Source organism: Carassius gibelio, chromosome A6, assembly GCF_023724105.1.
Source record: "Carassius gibelio isolate Cgi1373 ecotype wild population from Czech Republic chromosome A6, carGib1.2-hapl.c, whole genome shotgun sequence".
Taxonomy (NCBI): domain Eukaryota; kingdom Metazoa; phylum Chordata; class Actinopteri; order Cypriniformes; family Cyprinidae; genus Carassius; species Carassius gibelio.
The window spans coordinates 3,796,900-3,815,667 of record NC_068376.1 but is presented as its reverse complement, the minus strand read 5'-3'; the positions used below and the strand labels follow the sequence as shown (position 1 = coordinate 3,815,667).

At 40.4% G+C, this 18,768-nt stretch overlaps 1 protein-coding gene across 5 annotated transcripts in view; it reads right to left on the bottom strand.

The window, feature by feature from the left end:
* LOC128015275 (zinc finger E-box-binding homeobox 2-like) overlaps positions 1 to 18,768 on the bottom strand; it is a 62,756-nt gene that overhangs the window by 14,309 nt on the left and 29,679 nt on the right. For 2 of the 5 annotated variants that reach the window (XM_052598980.1, XM_052598978.1), the window contains exon 3: positions 4,136 to 4,403. In XM_052598980.1, the coding sequence (XP_052454940.1) occupies positions 4,136 to 4,403 (268 nt within the window). Of the gene's footprint in view, positions 1 to 4,135; positions 4,404 to 6,524; positions 6,786 to 15,594; positions 15,709 to 18,768 lie in introns of those variants that run through there. The other 3 variants (XM_052598982.1, XM_052598981.1, XM_052598979.1) reach the window with 3 other exon arrangements.

Below are 18,768 nucleotides of genomic sequence, written 5' to 3'. Positions count from 1 at the left end.
CGAGAGCAAACTCAGAGATCAGCTCAAGAATGTTCCATCCACCTGAACAAGCAAACAGATTGAGAAAGAGAGATGGGGAGAGAGAGAGAGAGAGAGAGGATGAGTCTCCTGATTTCCAGTGCTGCTCCATGTCTCTGGCACACAAACCAAACACTGAGTCTCTAATGAAACCACTGACATCACGAGAAACACATCACTGCATCAACTCTCTGCTTTAAACATCTTCATTCTGAGGTCAGGCTTTTCACCTATATCGCTGCACTGGCTGTGAAAGATTACGTTACATAAATTAATCACCCAGCTGAATCATATATATATATATATATATATATATATATATATATATATATATATATATATATATATATATATATATATATATACAAGTTCTCTTGATCTTTCCAGACATCTTTTGTTTCATTCTGCCGCACAGAGCTTTTACTGGAATCCACCTTCTTCTCTCCTTCTTGTTTCTCTCAGTTTTACTATCAGTGTTTCGGGGGAACTAGGGACAAATAGGAGTAGGAGGTGAACTAGTCCTCCTCAGTTTGGGGGGCCGAGGGAGTTGTGCTCTCGTCTCAGGCTGATAAATCAGTTTTGAGGTGGTGGGTGAGTAAACAGGCGTCTGAAGGAGAACCGTGTTGAATCTATTCCTCCTGATGATTTCACTCCATCCATTCGGTTTACTCTCAAAACATTCATGTCTCTACGGGCTGTTAGCATGCTCTGTGAAAACACACGGCTCCCGTCTGAACCTCCTGACTCTCTGTGGTCCTTGGAAGGGTCCGAAATACAAGAAAAGAGGGAAAATGAAGGGTGGTGAGGAGGCAGGTGATTTATTTAAAGCCTCAGTCAGAGATAACAATGCCACACACTACTGAAAGGCATTATGGGAGATGAGAGCAAGTCAAGGACGACACCAACGCACCAATCTGACCGACCGGAGCAAACAGACAAGAGCGAGGGAGAGCGTGCTGGGCTTATCTCAGGACAGAGCTATGTGTTGAGGTACCAGTGCAGACACTCCGGCACCAAACGCGAGAAAAAAAAACACAGAGATGCAGACGGAAAGTGCCCACAAGTTTGGAAAGACCACAAAAAAGAGAAAAGGAGAGAAAAAGAGAAAAAGAGAGAGAGACTTTGGCTTCTTCCTCCAGAGCTAATGAACGTCACCCCAGCAGCACAGAAACATGGCCGTGGTTTTTATCACAACACACACACACACACACACATACACATACATCATGGAATTGCAACAGTGGAATCACAGACATTCCGGCTCCAAGAGGGTTTATCAAATTAAAGGAATGCACCGGGTTAAACATGAGTTAAGCTCTGTCAACAGCATTTGTAGCATGAGGTTGAAAATAATAACAACAAAGCTGTCAAAGTATATGTTAAAACTTTCAAAATAATTTAAAAATAAACAACAACTGTAAGTACAAATACTGGACTGGAGCTGATTTAGAGTGATGGGCAAGGTAATCATTGCTAACTAAAACCATTAAATAATAATAATAATAAAAAAATAAAAAAATGTTATTATCTTATATATACATACATATTCTCCAATGCATCGCGATTCTCTCTTCAAAGATTCGGAACATTTCAGAATCGATTCTGATTGCTTGCTGTTAAAGACGCGGATGTCTTCAATGCACAGAATTTGCACTGTGAGATACGTGCACATCGCTTGACAGTCTGTGCTACCCCTGCCATGTTTTACTTTAGATATGCTTTAATTTGTCATTTAAAATGCAGTACTGTTAGAGGCACAAAATTCCCAAACTGAGAGACTTTCACGTGCACTTTGTGTTTGTTGTCCTGAAGCTCAGTTTCTGCTGCGGTTAAATGCACTTGCATTTTCAAATACTTTTATATATGAAATTGATGTACACACAGTCAGTTATGTTTTCAGAGCAGGACAAAAAATCTGATAGCGAAATAGATCTGTACCTGTTAAAGCAGCCACTTTCTATGATCTCATCAGTAATAATCAAATGCAATAATGTTGAGGAAAAAAAAGAGAAAAAAATCTAAACTATAGTCTGTACACTTTCGGACACTTGAACACTTATTTAAAAAAAAACGTAATTATAGAAAAAAATAATAATAATAAAGTACATTTTGATTTTTTTTATATAAAATGTACAGTAATGTGCAGTAATATTAAAAACTGAGAATATGACGCATCGTGATATTGAGTTGATAATGATAATCATAATTGAATTGAATTGTGAAACCAGTGAAGATTCACACTCCTGTTTTTGATATGGCAGTACTGACATACAGAGATTCCAACTATAAACAAAATGCATATATCTGATGTAAAGCTGTAAAGATGTATTTGCAGAGCAGAAGTATTAATTGGGGAAAATATGTAGATCAAGAATTGTTTTGGAGTTGGATCGTGACTCCCAGAATCTGAATTGGATCGGATCATGAAGTGCCTGAATCTAATAAAATATTACAAATAAAATACAACAAAAACAAATAAAAGAATAAAAACAAAACTACTAAAACCATCAAGAAAATCTATATTTAAAACAAAATAATCAAATAAATAAATAAAATGAATATATACATATTTCCGTAATTACAACATTGTATTATTTTCATCTCATATATAACAATGATTGTTGGCTTATGAAAGTGGGTGGCCACGGTTCCCATTTTTGTGATATTCTATGTCATCTCAAACAGTTGGGGTCATGAAAGAGGCCTTTAGTTCAACGAAGTGTGAGAAATCCTGGTGTAAAGAAACGCTTGGATTTCTCAGAACCGCTGTAAATAATGTAGCGGGCTGCCTTCCTGAAGCAAAATCAGACTTCATAGTATTCCTAATGCCACTACCCCGGCTTTTTTTTGGGCTGTATTAAATTTTTAGACTACTGAACGCCCCCTCTTTCTCTCGGCTCTGTGCACAGCTAGTTCATTAGCAGAAATGAATAGCGAAGAAGTGCTCATTTAGATGGTCTGTCTTCCATGGGCTCTCACACTCCTATGTTTCTGTCATACGCTTCTTAGAATCATTGACTCTTATTACACATGTAAATGGCTATCATAAAAATAAAAATTTCATTTAAGATTCTTAATGACTTGAGCAGCAGCCTGGCCTCCCTTAATGATTACCTCTCTCCCTCATTAAGAGTATTTATCTCTCTGCGTCTCTGACTGCGCCTCCCGCACCAATGATGCTTGCAGGAGGAAACCGGGAGTCGCGTTTACACGGACACGCGACGCACTGCTATTACTGCAATTACCAATGATGCTCTGCAAACCAGGCTGACGATTACAGACAGAAACTGTTCTTATATGATAATTAAAGAGAAGTGTTCTGCTGTAGTTGCACTGGAAGTTGAGAGCAGGTTTCAACACAATAGCAATGACAACACACAGAGGAGAGAGGTGTGTCTAAGATAAGATGGGCGTGGTTATGAGATAATGGGTGTGTCTATGGAAGGAAGGGTGTGGTTATGATATGGGGGTGTCTAAGAGAAGATGCATGTGACTAAGAAAGGAGGAGGTTTGCCTAAGATATGAAGGGTGTGGTTATGAGATGAGGGGTGTGTCTATGGGATGAAGGGTGTGGTTATGAAATGGGGGTGTCTAAGAAAAGATGCACGTGACTAAGGGGCCGTTCACATATGGTGCCTAAAAACGCATGGAAAACGCTAGGCGCGCCGCTTTCTCCTACTTTCCAAAGCACTCGGGCAGAAGCGCTCCTGAGGCGTCTGCCTTTGCTAAGCAACCATGACGTGGGAAAGGATGAAGCTGATTGGTTAGTTCTTGTCACATGACCCGCGGGGCGCTTGCGGCATTCTGAAAAGTTGAGATGTTTTTAACTCAATGCGACCGCATGACGCGCGCCTACATTGGAAATAACGAACTTGTGCGCGCAAAAGACGCAGTATGTGAACAGCCCCTAATAAAGGAGGAGGTTTGTCTAAGATATGAGGGGCGTGGTTATGAGATGAGGGGTGTGTCTATGGGATTAAGGGTGTGGTTATGATGTGGGGGTGTCTAAGAGAAGATAGATGTGTCTTAGTGAAGATGGGCGTGTCTACAATAAGAGAGGGTGTGTCTTTGATGAAAGCTGCGTTTTTTTTTGGTAAAGGAAGTGGGCGGAACTCACCGGTTCCATCGACTGATCCACTGAGCAAGTCATTTTCATTCCAGATGTTTTCTATCCCACTGTCCTTCATATCATCGTCATCATCCACAGTCTTCCTCAGAAGTGTGTGACCCAGGGTCGGAGAGGGCGGAGCCACTGATTCATGATTGACAAGGCTGACTGGACTCCCCGCCCCATTGAGCAAGCCATCTTCCTCCGACACCAGAAGTCTGTCCTCTTCTTCTGTCTCTGATCCGGTTTCTACAACGTTCTCAAAGTCCAACACTGCCAAAAAAACACATACACACATATGATCAATATTACAGATTATTACACTGAGGAGCTTGTCCATGTATGTGATGCATAACTTAGAGCTCCATTAGGATTGCTAAGCTATGAAAGAGGGTTAAACTCCTCTGGGATGAGTTAATAAAGAAAGGCCTTATACTTATTTTTATCTGTGCATTCTTTAGTTTTGGTGAGCGAGAGTACGCCAGCACACACACACACACACACACACACACACACACAGAAATCACAGTCTATCTTAACATTCCCCTGTAGACAAAAAGATTACACTAGGCATATCTGTTCCTAACATGATCTTTGGCTAATCCACTGGTCTGCACTTGCCTCCCGAACAACTGCACAACAGGTGCAAATTAAAATGAAAACGGTGCATGTGTGTGCGTATGTGACCTGGGCTGAATACCAATTGACAGGGGAAACAAAACCTTTTCAAGAGGTGTGACCACAAGGGTTTAGGCAAGTTCAGACTGAGTAATGCTCTCTGTGAGAGAAAGAACCCAAGAAAAGAGACAGAGAAAGAGGGAGGGAGGAAATAAGAATAGAAAAGCCAAAAGAATAAGTGAGACGTTCAGACTTGATGTGTGGTCCAGATATACCTTCAACACATTTACATTTAAAACACCCTTCACACGCCCAGTGACCGGACGCAATATTTCTGGACAGGCTGACGGCGCTGGAAAACTTCCATGAGTTTGACCACAGAAAAGATGGTTGTGGAGTGAAAATATGGCCTTCGCATCGGCTCACAAATCAGTTTTTAAAACAACAATTGTTTGATAAAACTAAAATAATTTGATTGACTCTACTCGACCTACACTAAAATAATTCGCATTAAGTGAATTCATTGCTTTCTTTTTATACACTACCATAAACTTATGAGCAGCAGTGTTCATTTAAATAACTTCTGACTATCTCATCAAAGCAATTTGTGATGACACACAGACCCAGACATGTTTGCATGTTTATATAAGCTCTCAAAATGAGTAAGCATGTGTTCATGAACAGGTTAAGGGAAATTGTTAAGAGAGACAGAAGGAAAGAAAGAGAGAGCAACAAGAAAGAGAGAAAGAGAGAGAAAGAGAACGCTTCTACAAAGGAGAAATGACATCTTGAGAAGTTAAAAACAAAATCCATCAACTTTGTACTGCTGCTGGAAGACTTGAAAAGGCCGATGCATAATGATGGGTTGGGAGGAACTTCAGATGGAGTAAAAACTCTGGAGCGAGAGCATTGTTTGGCTGACAGACAGCCTATCACACGCCGGTATTGTGCTCTTCAACACAATAATTCCAACCTGCTAATGTCACGGCAGCCATTACAGTGATTCCTCACCTCATCTCTAATCAGTCTTTTGTGTTTCCAGAGCGCAGACACAAAGAAACGATAATGTTTACTTGCCGGCTAAGTTCTCCTCTGATGACACTCTCTATTCGTCGGCGTCTTCTGCGAGTGTCAAAGGGAACAAAGGCGATTACGGCTGCCATTCTCGCGCCGATGCTACCTGCTCCTCTGCTTTTGATTTCAAACAAATAAAAGGAACATTTCTCACTCCGATGCCACAGATAATTAAAATGACATTCCTAATTGCACCAGTCACCATTTAATGTTGGGCTTAACCTATACGCCTGTCATTTCTGCGGTTGATAATCGCAGGGCCGCGCGAGACGTTATTGATTCAGATCACCGCTTTCTCAACGCAAACACACACTTAGACGACTACAAACTCAAAGATGTTAAAAGTGTGGCAAAACCAGCTAAAGAACTATTTTCACTCTTAAAAAAGCACATTCTTTCTCTTCTGGCATACCTGCACAAAAATCATCCAATATCACCCAATATTTTGTTCAAAGAAATCCTCTGTAAAATGAATTCATGGTTTTTATTGTTAACTAAAACTAAAACCATAAAAAAAAAAAAAAAAAAAAAAAATATATATATATATATATATATATATATATATATATATATAATTTAAAATTTTCACTTAGTTTAACTACTAAAATAATTACAACTAAATAAACTAAAACAGATTAAAATGTATTCAATTTAAAGAATATAGTTTTGTAAAAGAAAAAGTGACAAGTTTTTTGATATTCCTCACCTCAACTGCTCTAGTCGTCATCCACTGTTTAAAATCCACCGGTGTTGAAAAAATAATAAAATTAATCATAATATCATGTCATAGTGTCCTGTTTTCTTTCCTCTGACTTTACATTCAGTGCAGTAATCCACGCGATTCTGAAGAGTTCTGTACCTCTGTGAATTCCCAAACAGCTCCAGGGTGGGTTTCTCTCTCGCTGCATCTCAAGCTCAACCTGAGGGGCTCACAGCACGGTCCTGCGCAGACACACGGCCGCTAGATGAGCCCAGAGACGAGCCTGTGGCCCTGACGCTGTGTGTGTGTGTGTGTGTGGAGGTGACAGACTCCCCGCAGGTAAACCTACACGCTGTGCTCGAGTCGTCAGGGCTAATGGGAGGAGACCTGAACCGTGCTGAAGATAACCGGCCCTCTGCAGATCACCTGAACACCTCCGGCGCGAGGCTTTGAGCTCCAACAATAGATTTAAACACTCAGATCTTCCTTTCACTTCAGGTTTAAGAACTTGATTGCAAAAGCCAATGATAATCTGACTGGGAAACTTCTGATAATAATAATCTGTCAAGGTTCAGTTTGTTAAAATTAGTCAAGTACAGTAGCCTAGTTAGCGTTAACTCCTAAAGCGTTTATTAAACATAGTTAATGTTAATTAGTTAGTTATAATTAAAAGTGTTGTCTATTTATATTATTTAAGCCAACAATAACTAATAATGAACAGTTTTATTATTATTATTATTATTATTATGTTAGTTAATGCATAGTAACGGGAGCCCAATTACCATAGTTATCCAGTTTTCTTCACTTTTTATTTGTTTCCTTATATATCCGTGGTTTTGGGGAAGCCATGAAATGCATCACAAAAAAAAAAAAAAAAAAAAAAAAGAGAAAGAGAAAGGGAGAGAAAGAGGAAAGGGGGTGGTGTGGTGAAGAGAAAGGGACAGAAGGGCAGCAGCCGAGAGCGAACAAAAGAGGAGTGAAAGAGTGAAGCAGCTTTGAGAGGCCAGTGAATGGAGAAACTCAGCGATGTGTAAAACAACTCCTGTGTCTGTGTGTGGATCCAGGACGGCCCGAGTGGGTGTGTTTCAGGAAGGGGGTGGATATGTTCAATAATTTCTGTCGTGAGGAGGCCACAGTAGCCGGATTCTAATTTAATTAAAATCTCATTTATTTTGCGAGGCCCGAGCAACAGGCTGGAAAGCCTGAAGGTTTAGCTGTTCGGCCTGGACCGGCCCGGCCCGCTCGCTTCCACCATCTGTCCTGCTCCGGGGTCGCCCCATCTCGATCCATGAACCAACCAAAAAAAAACACATGCACACAAAAGATCTCTCTGCTACTGCAGAATGAATGACGCAAGAAAATCTGTGTGCACAGGGCAACAATATGAGTGAGACTCGGCCGAACTGACTAAAGACGTATCTTAAAAATAGCACACACATGATTTATTGTATGTATAGAAGTCTTTTGAGAATTAAGTATTCAAGTGATTTTATTGGATGATATATATGTATTAATATTATTTTATTTTTTTGGGAAATTGCATAAGTAGCAATGTTTTATTTTGTTGCAAAATGTAACTATACTGTCAACCAGCTCATATATAAGCATTTCCAACTTTATACATACACTATACTTGCACAGGGGTGAAATATACTGAATATCAAATACTATATAGCAAATCTTCACAAAATGTAACTATATTACTGTCCAGCTCTAATCTGATAAATGCAACAAGGCATGAGGATATAAAGATATTATAAACATTATAAACATCATGATTTTCCATAAAGATGCTTTTAAGCAACGCATGTTGTAAAAAGCTATATATAAATAATAATAATAATTGTAAAGCATTTTCAAGTCAAGTCTGTATTATGAAGTATTTATCACATCAGAAATGTTTGTAAATGTATAAAATAAATGATTTTTTCTGTGTGAAACAATATGCATTGTAAAAACTGCTATATAAATACATCTGATTTTAAAAATATCAATCTTTTTCAAAATAAAGTATTAACTTAATTCAAAATAAAAGTAATATTTTACACCAACAAAATTCACATTAAATGTATTAAAAACGTGCATTCAATTATATATATTGATACATAAAAATACATTTCTGAAAGTATCTGTTTATCATATTTGAGGTGAGGGCAGTAGATGTTGGCAGGGCAAGTCAAACTCTGAACTTCAGCCCCCCCCCAAAAAAAAAAAAAGAAATTAAATCCTTCATGTAGCCCTGCTGCAGAGGGGAATTGAGAAGAGCGTCGCAAGGATGGGGGGCATCTGTGCAGGTGAGCGGGGTAACAGGGGTATCTCCGGCTCTCACATCCGTCAAGCAAAGGAAAGGTTAAAATTAGAAAATTTAATTTATTTGATAATTTCCCAGAATAATTAGAGTTAATATGGGTTAATTAATATGCAAATCTCTCAGCAGATGTTCGACAGTGAGTGTTGTGCACAGAGGCAGCCCGTTCTCTCTCCCGCATGCGTTTGGCTGTCAGTTAGTGACCGTAATTGCCGTAACTAACCAAATACACACAAAACCTTTAGCGGGATAAAACACTTTCTGCCCCAGTCCCGGCACACCGCCACTTCTCCCACACAAAGACGTACAATTTCTTATTTTCTCTTGTCTGAAAGGGCCTTTTATGCTGCGGTCGTTTCAGTGGTGAATGAGGCGAACGTTCAGCACGCTTCACTTTTCTCTCGCCGCTTTATATTTTCCATAAACGTGTATAAATATAAAAGAGGAACAGAACGACACCTGCTCTCGGGGTTGTTGCTGTCTTCCCACCTAAATATGTTCAGATGGGGCCGTTTACGTGCCGCTGCGGTGAATGAACAGGATGAGGGAACGTGGAAATGCTCCTCGACTCTTTTCAACCAGGTTGCTCATCAAATATTGATGCAACTCCAAAAAGTCCTCAGCTGTGATCGCTTTAGTGTGTATTTGACTGCAGCTGATCTCTGAGCGCTGTTAAAACATTCATTGAAGTACACACACAGACACAGGAGCCTTTCACTGGTGTTTACCTGAAAAACACACTTCCAGACTGACAAAGGCATCTCGAGTTATCAGTAGAGCTACATGAACCTGCAGCGACTCGTAATATAAAGTGGTTAAACCACAGTCAAACACCCCTTTAAAAGTAGTTCATTCAACTATACAGGGCTAACTAACGTGAAGCTATTTAAGTGATGCATATCTATTTCGTTAAATGAAACAGTTTAGAATAAATTTTTACATTCACAGCAGGAAACATTCTCATTTATAAAAGCATTTATAATAGCATTCAACAAATTATTTCCAAACTGCTAAAAAAAATTAATCATTGAATTCTTTATAAAAGTATTACTTTATATAAACTATCTAAACAAGCTAGGAAATCGCTTGATACAACTTAGCGGAACAATTAAAATAAAGTTATATATTTAAATATTTGCCTGCAGAATACCGCCATTGACCAATCACAATTGACTATCCCAGAGAGCTGTGTAATAAGGTGTGTTAATGCAGTTGATCTTCTCTCAGTGGACTTCATACTCAAGAGCCCCTTTCACACTGCAAGTCGGACACGGCATATTGCCGGAACATTGCCGGGTCATCTTCTGTGTGAAAGCAACCACATCACGGGATTGATTCCGGCATTGAACCCGGGTCGGGGACCTAGTAACATTTTCGGGTTTAAACCAGGACGAGCGCTTTGTGAACAAAAGCCAGATTTAATGCCGTGTCGAAGTGATGACGCGCGTTATCGCGCGACTCTTTTACCGGCTGTTTTGAAGGAAGATCAACGTTCGCGAAAAAAAATATGTGCAAACTGTAATGAAGCAGAGATCAGTTAGTTCCTCACTTTCCGCGCTGACGCCGAGATCGTTCGCTTGCTTCAGTGAAAGTATAGCGTACCTAATGTTTTCGACTCATACATTAAACGTCACGCCCTGATGTCACGTGCTGTTACGGGATCTTTACGGGTTGTGTGTGAAAGCACGCACATATCCCGGGTAATCACTGGCAGTGTGAAAGTGCAAAATCTAGCGACCCGGGAACAATTGCCAGAACACTTTACCCGTGTATTTGCCGGAATGGCAGTGTGAAAGGGGCTAATGTCTCTTCTAGGGGTAAACACCTCTCTGTCCTCACCAAACGATCTTCTGCAACAGACAGACACAAAGACACTGAAGTGGTGGATGCCCCCCCCCCCCCCCATCTGTCTGTCTGTCTGTCTGTCTCACACACACACACACACAGGCAGGTAGTGGAATGCGCTGACGGCGGCAGTATGTTGTGTTGTGGGGTTGTGAGGGTACGGCCGTCACAGAGCAGTGTTATCAGCCAGACAAACTATTTAATAAGGGTGAGGCATTTGATCTACTCTGCATCACACGCACACATTTACTTGGCATATGTTGTGTACTTTTACATGACAAAACATTTCAGTGGACGAAAAACCGGACAATGATCTGTGATCCTAACTAAGGAGAAGTACAGATTAATGACAAACATGAGAACCGATCACATTAACACTACAGCTCTTGAGAAAACAAACTACACACAGAGAGATTCACAGCAGAAACACGGCATGTATTGCAGATAAAGGCCTGGACGGCCTATTTTAATAAAACAGGAATCTATAAAAACTTGCAAATTCAGTTCATGGAAATTCAAACGTAAGCAATCATGTCAAAATTAATTTTGCCGCAGTTGATTAAAACATCAATACATCTATACAGAGTATTTTCCCAATCTGCTTTTGCATAGACATTTCACCTTGTCCAAGATTAATAGGAGAGCTACAGTAACATATAGCTCTGTCAGAGCAGATTACGGTGTGTTTGGAGTAATAATGGCTAAACACAGTCTGAGATGTAATTATACTCTGCAACGGGATCATTTGACTGTGATTTGCTTTGATATAAATAAAGAATGAGCATATGGCAGACAAAGGTAAGGTGTGTTTTCTTTTCTTTGGAATGATTTGCGCTGATGAATCATTCACAATAAGAGCAGGAACGTCTGTTAGGCAAAGAAAATAGAATGAGTCTTTACACGAGTCTCAACGGATAGTGAAAACAACAGAGTAGCACTGTCGTTTGGTACATATAATATATATGTTCCTTCTTATTCTGCAGTGTTAAACTATCAGCCGGACCCTGAGATAAGTACAAGCTGAGAACAGCGTTTTTGAGCCACTCAAGGTTGCACCACATTCCTGGCTCACAGTCCAGTGCAGAATAACCTTTGGAAAGAAAACTTTTATCTCTGTCCGACAGAGTCCCACCTGAAGATCAGCATGACTTTCTACAGATTAAACATGTTGAAATAAAACAGTTGTGTTTACACACCATGCCATTCCTTAAGAACTTCTTTACACTTTGGTTCACCACAGGAAAACAGTCACAAATTAGATCTCAAGCATTTCTTCAAGACAGCAGTGAGAACAAATATAGAGCAAATGAAGATAAGTCTCTTGAGAAAACATCTCATCTGTCTCAAACTGTGCTCAGATTTGCCAAAACCGAAGTCTGCAATCAAGATCTCGCTATAAACTCTCATTAAATGATCCTATGATCAAATGATCTGAACTGCAATCCTTATTCATTTGGGCAACCAAATTTATATTAAAACATATCTCACGAGCAAAGAAAGAGCAGCAGAGGCTTTTTGTTTTCACTGGGTCTGTCAGAAGTGAAGAAAAGGAAAGGCCATTCATCAACCTGATGCTGTACAATACGGAGGCCATTCTGTCCATATGAATAGAAAATTAATAAAATAATAAAGCGTGTAGGGCGGGGGGTGAAAACAGCCTCTTGGACGTCTTCCAGGCCTCAACGAGGGGGTCATGATGGGGTCACATTCATTGTGGGGGTGAATTTTCCTGATGCGTGTCAGGCACAATAACAGGGTGAAATCCGTGTGAGGGCAGGTTTTGGGAAAAGCATCTGTGCTCAGGTCGATTACTGTCATAAAACTCTGCCAGCGCCCAGCTGGGGGTCAGATGGAGAAAGAAAACGGGCGGGGGGCAGAGGTCCTCAGATGGTATAAAGATCAGAGCAGGACTATCCAGGTGAGAGGTAGAACCCCCTGGCTAGCCCAATCTGAGCTGTTCATTCAGATGCTAATGAGAGGGTAGAACACATCTGTTCCCCCCTACTGCTTGGGGTCTTTGTCACCTGAAAAGCTCCCCACCAGGTATCAAACAAGCTGCAGGAAACAGCTCCTTTTCATCCTGTTACCGCCATTCCCCAATCAGCAAATGAGGCCCTGGTGACAACAGGGGCCACCGATGCCCCACACGCACCTGACACAGTTACAGAGCCCAATTAACCCTTGCTCGCTGACGAACACCAGCAGCAAGCTGTTTAACTCAACCAGTTGGTTTACACAAATTTACCAACATGATATTCCATCATCGATTAGCTCTGGAAACGAGTTCGACTTGGTAAACGTCCCTGTGCATTACTAATGCATGGCATAAACACACGGAAAGACATTATAATTCTTTCACCTGCCTTTTCACTGCCATCCTGAGAAACACACCAACGTGTTTAATTAGAGCTGGATGCTGCGATCACCCCATGCTCTGTCACACAAGACCCGCGCGCAGCTCAACCCAAATAACGACCTGAGACAGACAGCCCCGCGGCATGCTGACAGACCCCCTGCCAAGCTTTCTTATGCTAAATGCGCCTCTCTTAAGCCTAATCTTCAGCTGGGCCGCTTAGACACAACAGCACACTGCACCTTTATTGCAGAACGGAGGCCGTTAGCATGACAAAGGTGCTCATATTCATATGCTGAATGTTGAAACAATGACCTACACAGCATAATAGACCATATCTGCATTTATAACTGAAAAAAAAAATAGATCAAAAGTTATAGATCAATAAGATCAATTTATCAGTGGAACGTTTTTTGTTTGTTTTTATTTATCTATTTATTTATTTTGTCCTTGTAATGTTAAATCAAAATGTTGTAACCAGAACTTCACAGACTTCTCTCTGGTGATGCATGCAGAACTTCTCCATCCGTTTACTCCATTTAAACTCCACCCCTGCAAACCCATATGCCATGTTCATCTGCCTCCACTTTTGATTGCAATGCAACATCTCAATATTCAGCCAACAAATGATGAAACCAAGTGGTGCCAGTGGTGCACCACGATGCATGTTTGTTTCTTACATAACTGAGCATTCCCTGTTTTCTTTAGGTATACAGAGGGGCCGCAGAGAGTTGTACAGCACAGTTCAGTGGGTAAAACTGGAAGTTTTGATGTCCTGTCCACCTCTCTGGCTCAGTTCTCCGAGCATTTCCCTCTGAGCCATTCTCTTTTGATCACAGGCATGAAAGCCATTTTTTGTTGTGAGAGTGCAGGTACCTGGGGTACAGCTAGGTGCTAATTAGCTCAGCAGGATAATTGATGTGAAGATTACACCGTGAACAAATGCCTCGACTTGTTTGTTCTTCTCACTTTTCCTCCCCCCATACCTCTGCCCTAATGAACAGTACCTGCCTAGTTAAAACCACACTAATGCGCAGTGGAAAGCGCGGGGAAGGCTTTCCCCAGGTGGAAATACCTTTCAGAGAGAGCGTGCACAAATGCGCTCTCACATGCACGCTCCTGACCTGCAGAAATGCCTCCACTGAGCACAGGGATTTATGCAGGCAGCTCAAAGAATTTAAAAAGGAAACAATTTCTAAATGAAAGGCCATGCCATTAGAGTACCAATGGAGTTCTATTGTTACGCCCCTGTAATGCCATTTCCTTCATCTTTTGTCTCAGAGAGGCTATTATTAGCGGCCTCTCACAGCTGCATATCCGTTCAATAGGGTTTGAATTTGGTCATTAACAAGTGAATATCAGCAAACACATTTGTGGAGCCCCTGCCATTGCTAATAAACTAACAATGAGTACAAGCCTAATTGGGAAATGCAATGAAGAAATGGTGGCAAGGTGCCTGAGGTAAGGCAAGACAGTGGAAGAGTAGACAGGTCATTATGACGACGGATGTGGAGAGAAAAAGGTGAACAGTTGAATTGTCGCCTCCTCGCAGTTCCCACGGACAGTTATAATCCGTCTCTCGCTAGTTTACACGTTAAACACGTTATTGTGATTATGAACTCCCGCTTTCTCAGCGCTTCTACACACACGGAAGCGCACACACTGGGGCCTTGTCTATGCCTGCGAGCCATCCATGTGTTCTCCCAGACAGTTGACAGGTCTCCGGGTCAGAGGTTTCCCTCTCCATGGCCGTTATATGCACTTCCTGTCTGAACTGAATCCCCTATGGCTGCTCTCAAATCTTTATTCAGACCGTAAGTCGTTGTTAAGCACTGTCTTCATTATTTGCCCTGTATAAACTCACAAAAACGTGCTATCAGATAAGAAGGTTTAGCCTGAAAAAGAACATGTGGGGGATTCACCAACATTGAACTGATGGTGTCATTTACTTTCTTTAATAATCCTTGTTCACATAGAATGAAGGTATATTTGTGCTGACGACAAATTTAAAACAGTTTTTATGTAATTATTTATTTATTTATTTATTTATTTATTTATTTTTAATCTAAAGTGACTTGCATTAAACTTCACCCCACAGAGTTTTGAGATGGAAGTCCAGCTAAAAGCCAAACTGCTACGTTTTTGCTTTTCTCTTCAACTTAAGCCAACAGGGATATAATCCTCCAACAAACTTCATAAACACACTCCTCCTGCTTTAAGAAAGTGCAAGGAACCATTATATATATATATATATATATATATATATATATATATATATATATATATATATATATATATATATATATATATATATGTGCTTAGACCACACCATAATCATCTTATACACACTTTTCTTTGTTTGGGGATTTTCACGTTTCTCCTTCCAGAGAGATAAGCTACACAATAATGAAAGCTTTAATTACCCCACCCCTCTGGCCGCTGAAGGATGCTAGACTGTGTCATCATGGAGGGGGGCAGATTGTGCCATAGCTAAGAAAAACTGTATTTGGACCTCTAGCTTAAAAAAAAAAAAATGGTAGTCAGGCAAACTGGCACTTTCCGTCACCAACCTGATCATTCTCCCTCCATCCCTCACCCTGGAGGTCTTTTGTTTTCCCCTCCTGCTTCCTGTCACCATCTCGGCACAGAATCAAACGACGGCAGGGTTTACTTTTCTGTCTCAAAGAAAAATAGAGAGAGAAAGGAAGATGGGAGTGATTTGGTTCGGGCTTGGGGTTTCACTGGGTCACAGGAAACCTGGACTATGCAGATGTTTAACAAAAGCCTTTCATCTTTTCCTGCTTTCCTGAGACTTCCAAGTGCCGGACAATTTTAAGCACAGAGCTGATAATGAAACCTCTTCTCTTTCAGCAGTAGATATGAAGCCTTTTCATCCAAACTGTACACTCCTCCTATCATCATTAACAAATGCAAAACAGGTAATTAGACCTAAAGAAACACATAATGGTGTTTCCTACACTGTATTTCAGGAGTGAAGTTGCTCCACTGCCAAATCTGCAGCAAAATTATATATCTGTATCTATTAGGTAAATTCTATCTATCTATCTATCTATCTATCTATCTATCTATCTATCTATCTATCTATCTATCTATCTATCTATCTATCTATCTATCTTTTTATTACATAAATAGAGTATATAACCTGAAAAAGAAAGTGTACACCATTTGTTGGACTTGTTATTTTTAGATGGACAGTATTCTGTCAGTATCCCAGGCATCTCACCAGCTCATCTTTATTAAAGAGCTTCTACTGACACTCATAATAACCCAGAGCCCCATCAATCGGCTAAAGGACGGAGAGGGATATCCACCTGGGGACCTGGAGAAAAGCAGGATAAAGCCGTGAGGTGAGAGGACACACAGAAAGGGCCGCTGCTACTGAAAGCTTTTATTTGTGATGGGCTTGTTTCTTTTTTGGTTTATGTGTGTGTGTGAGCCTGTTTGTTACCGCGGCTCTTATCTGTGCTGTGTATGTGTAAGGTGTGAGAGGATGAAAGCCGTGTGGGTGACAGGAACTCAGCTGCGGCACGGCAGAAAGGAACTAATCAGCCTTTTACAGCTTGAACCGAGGCGGTTAGGTAGCCTCGCGTTAACCGCACACGCGCTAGCTCTGTCACCACTACAAATTGGCTTCTTACAGAACTCAAGGTGCCAACGGACCATTAGATGCACAAAAGCAAGAGTTGTCCTAGCGTCTCATGTAAAAAAAAAATAAAACACCGGCACCTCCCTGCCGAGTAAACCACAGACTGTCAGCTCCTGATCAGGGATGTTTGGAACTTCCTCTGTTCTGCCGGAGCTAAGATGTTTTTTCACAATATATAACGTTCAAAAAATGCCTCTCTCCTTTCAGTAAAGTCAATAGAATCAACAACATCTATTTACACATCTTTACCATTCCTGGATATAAGAGTAAATAAGAAGGCAGCCCCTTTTAGCACTACACAAGCGTGGCTTTATTCTCTAATGGCTTGAAAATAAATCAGACGTGGCGCACACGCACCTGCACACGGGGTAAACTGGTTGACAGAGAGGAAGCTGTCACCAATTAGCGGCAATGCTAATCTGGTTGTGCCGAGAGGATTATACTCTGTCCTGGTGGGACGGGGGAAAAATTTCATTTCCTGTGCAGCGTTTGCAGACTCTACCTGAGTCAGCGGAGCTGCGCACGTCAAATCCGTGCTGAGATAACAGTTAATCATCTCTCGCCCTGAGAAACTGTTTCCCTCCACTGGGCCGAGCACCCAGCGCTTCATTCCTTCTGAAAACACACGCGAAAATGTGACCTAACCTCTCACCAACGCCAACACAGGAAACACACACGAGGAGACGCCGCCTCCCAGAATTCCTTGAGATGTTCCACTCTGTTATTACATCTGCCATTTTAACTACTTTACAAGATTCATGCTGCCTTCATGTTCTCCTGTGGAGAAAAAATATTTTGGCATGAATAAACTGAGAGTGTTGGGCATCTAGCTAACCATTTTAAAATATTTTCCAATAAGTAGTATTATTAATACTACTTAGAAATAAATGTAGTGTACGAACTTAATTTTACAGTTCATTTCACAATAACAATTTAAAGCCAAAAGTCAAACCACTTTTTGATTTCCAAATCAATAATGTAGGCAGAAGCTTAGGAGGAACTGATGACTAAATAGGAAAGTTGTTTTAGACATTGAGCACATTATGAAAGCTAAATATATAGAATGATTTTGAATAATACATCCTAATTATTGTATGAGAATAGATTTACTGCATCCCAATAAAAGCTAACACATTATCTGGGCTTCGTACCATTTAGCATTTTGAGGATTTTTAAGTGTTAAGTCAAGTCAAGTCACCTTTATTGATATATCGATTTTATTTATATTTATATATATCGCGATTATTTATAATTGCTTTTATCGCTTTTTAATACAGATGGTGTCAAAGCAACTTCACAGTATTAAATAGAAAAATTGTGTGTCAATTATGCAAAATGACAATAGTAAATGCTCATTTTTCAGTTAAAATGCATGCAATCCATGCATGCTTTTTGGGCTTATATTATCAACAAAAAAATGAACCATATTTTAATGGAAGATTATTAAGACAAACATTTAGACTACTCTGAACTACCACTATCAGCAAAAAAAAAAAAAAAAAAGTGTTTTTAAAAACTAATTTAATAATCTACTTCATGAGAATCTAGACATGTTAAGATTGTGAGTTACAGTATTAGTGGTTAACCTGAGTCAAACCTAAAAACACGAGAGAGAGAGAGAGAGGGGGTAGGGGCTGCTGGGTTTATTGTATTAGGCATTGAGCTGTAGGTGAGAGATAAGAAAGAGACAGGGACTGTGAGGGCAGAGAGGTTCGAGGTACAAGCATCTTATCATGTTGTTTTGTTCCTAGGAAAATCAGGTGGAGTTATGCATTCAGCCGTCATGAACAAACATCCAAATACGACACTTCACAACCACTGAGTGTGTGTGTTTGCAGTGCAGTTTATCTGTGTCAAGTCATGTTTTACAGATTCAGTACACTGAATTCTGACAGCACTTCCTCACATTAGATCTTCACTTTCGGTTTTTGTCTTTATTTCGTTATTTTGCACTGAAAACACACACATTTCTGAAGCAGGAGAGAAAGTGTCCATCTGTCTGAAATTTAAGCAGCCTACACTGACACAAATTCCCAGAGAGAGGAGTGATTTCCTCAGGTTTAACTAAATAATTTAT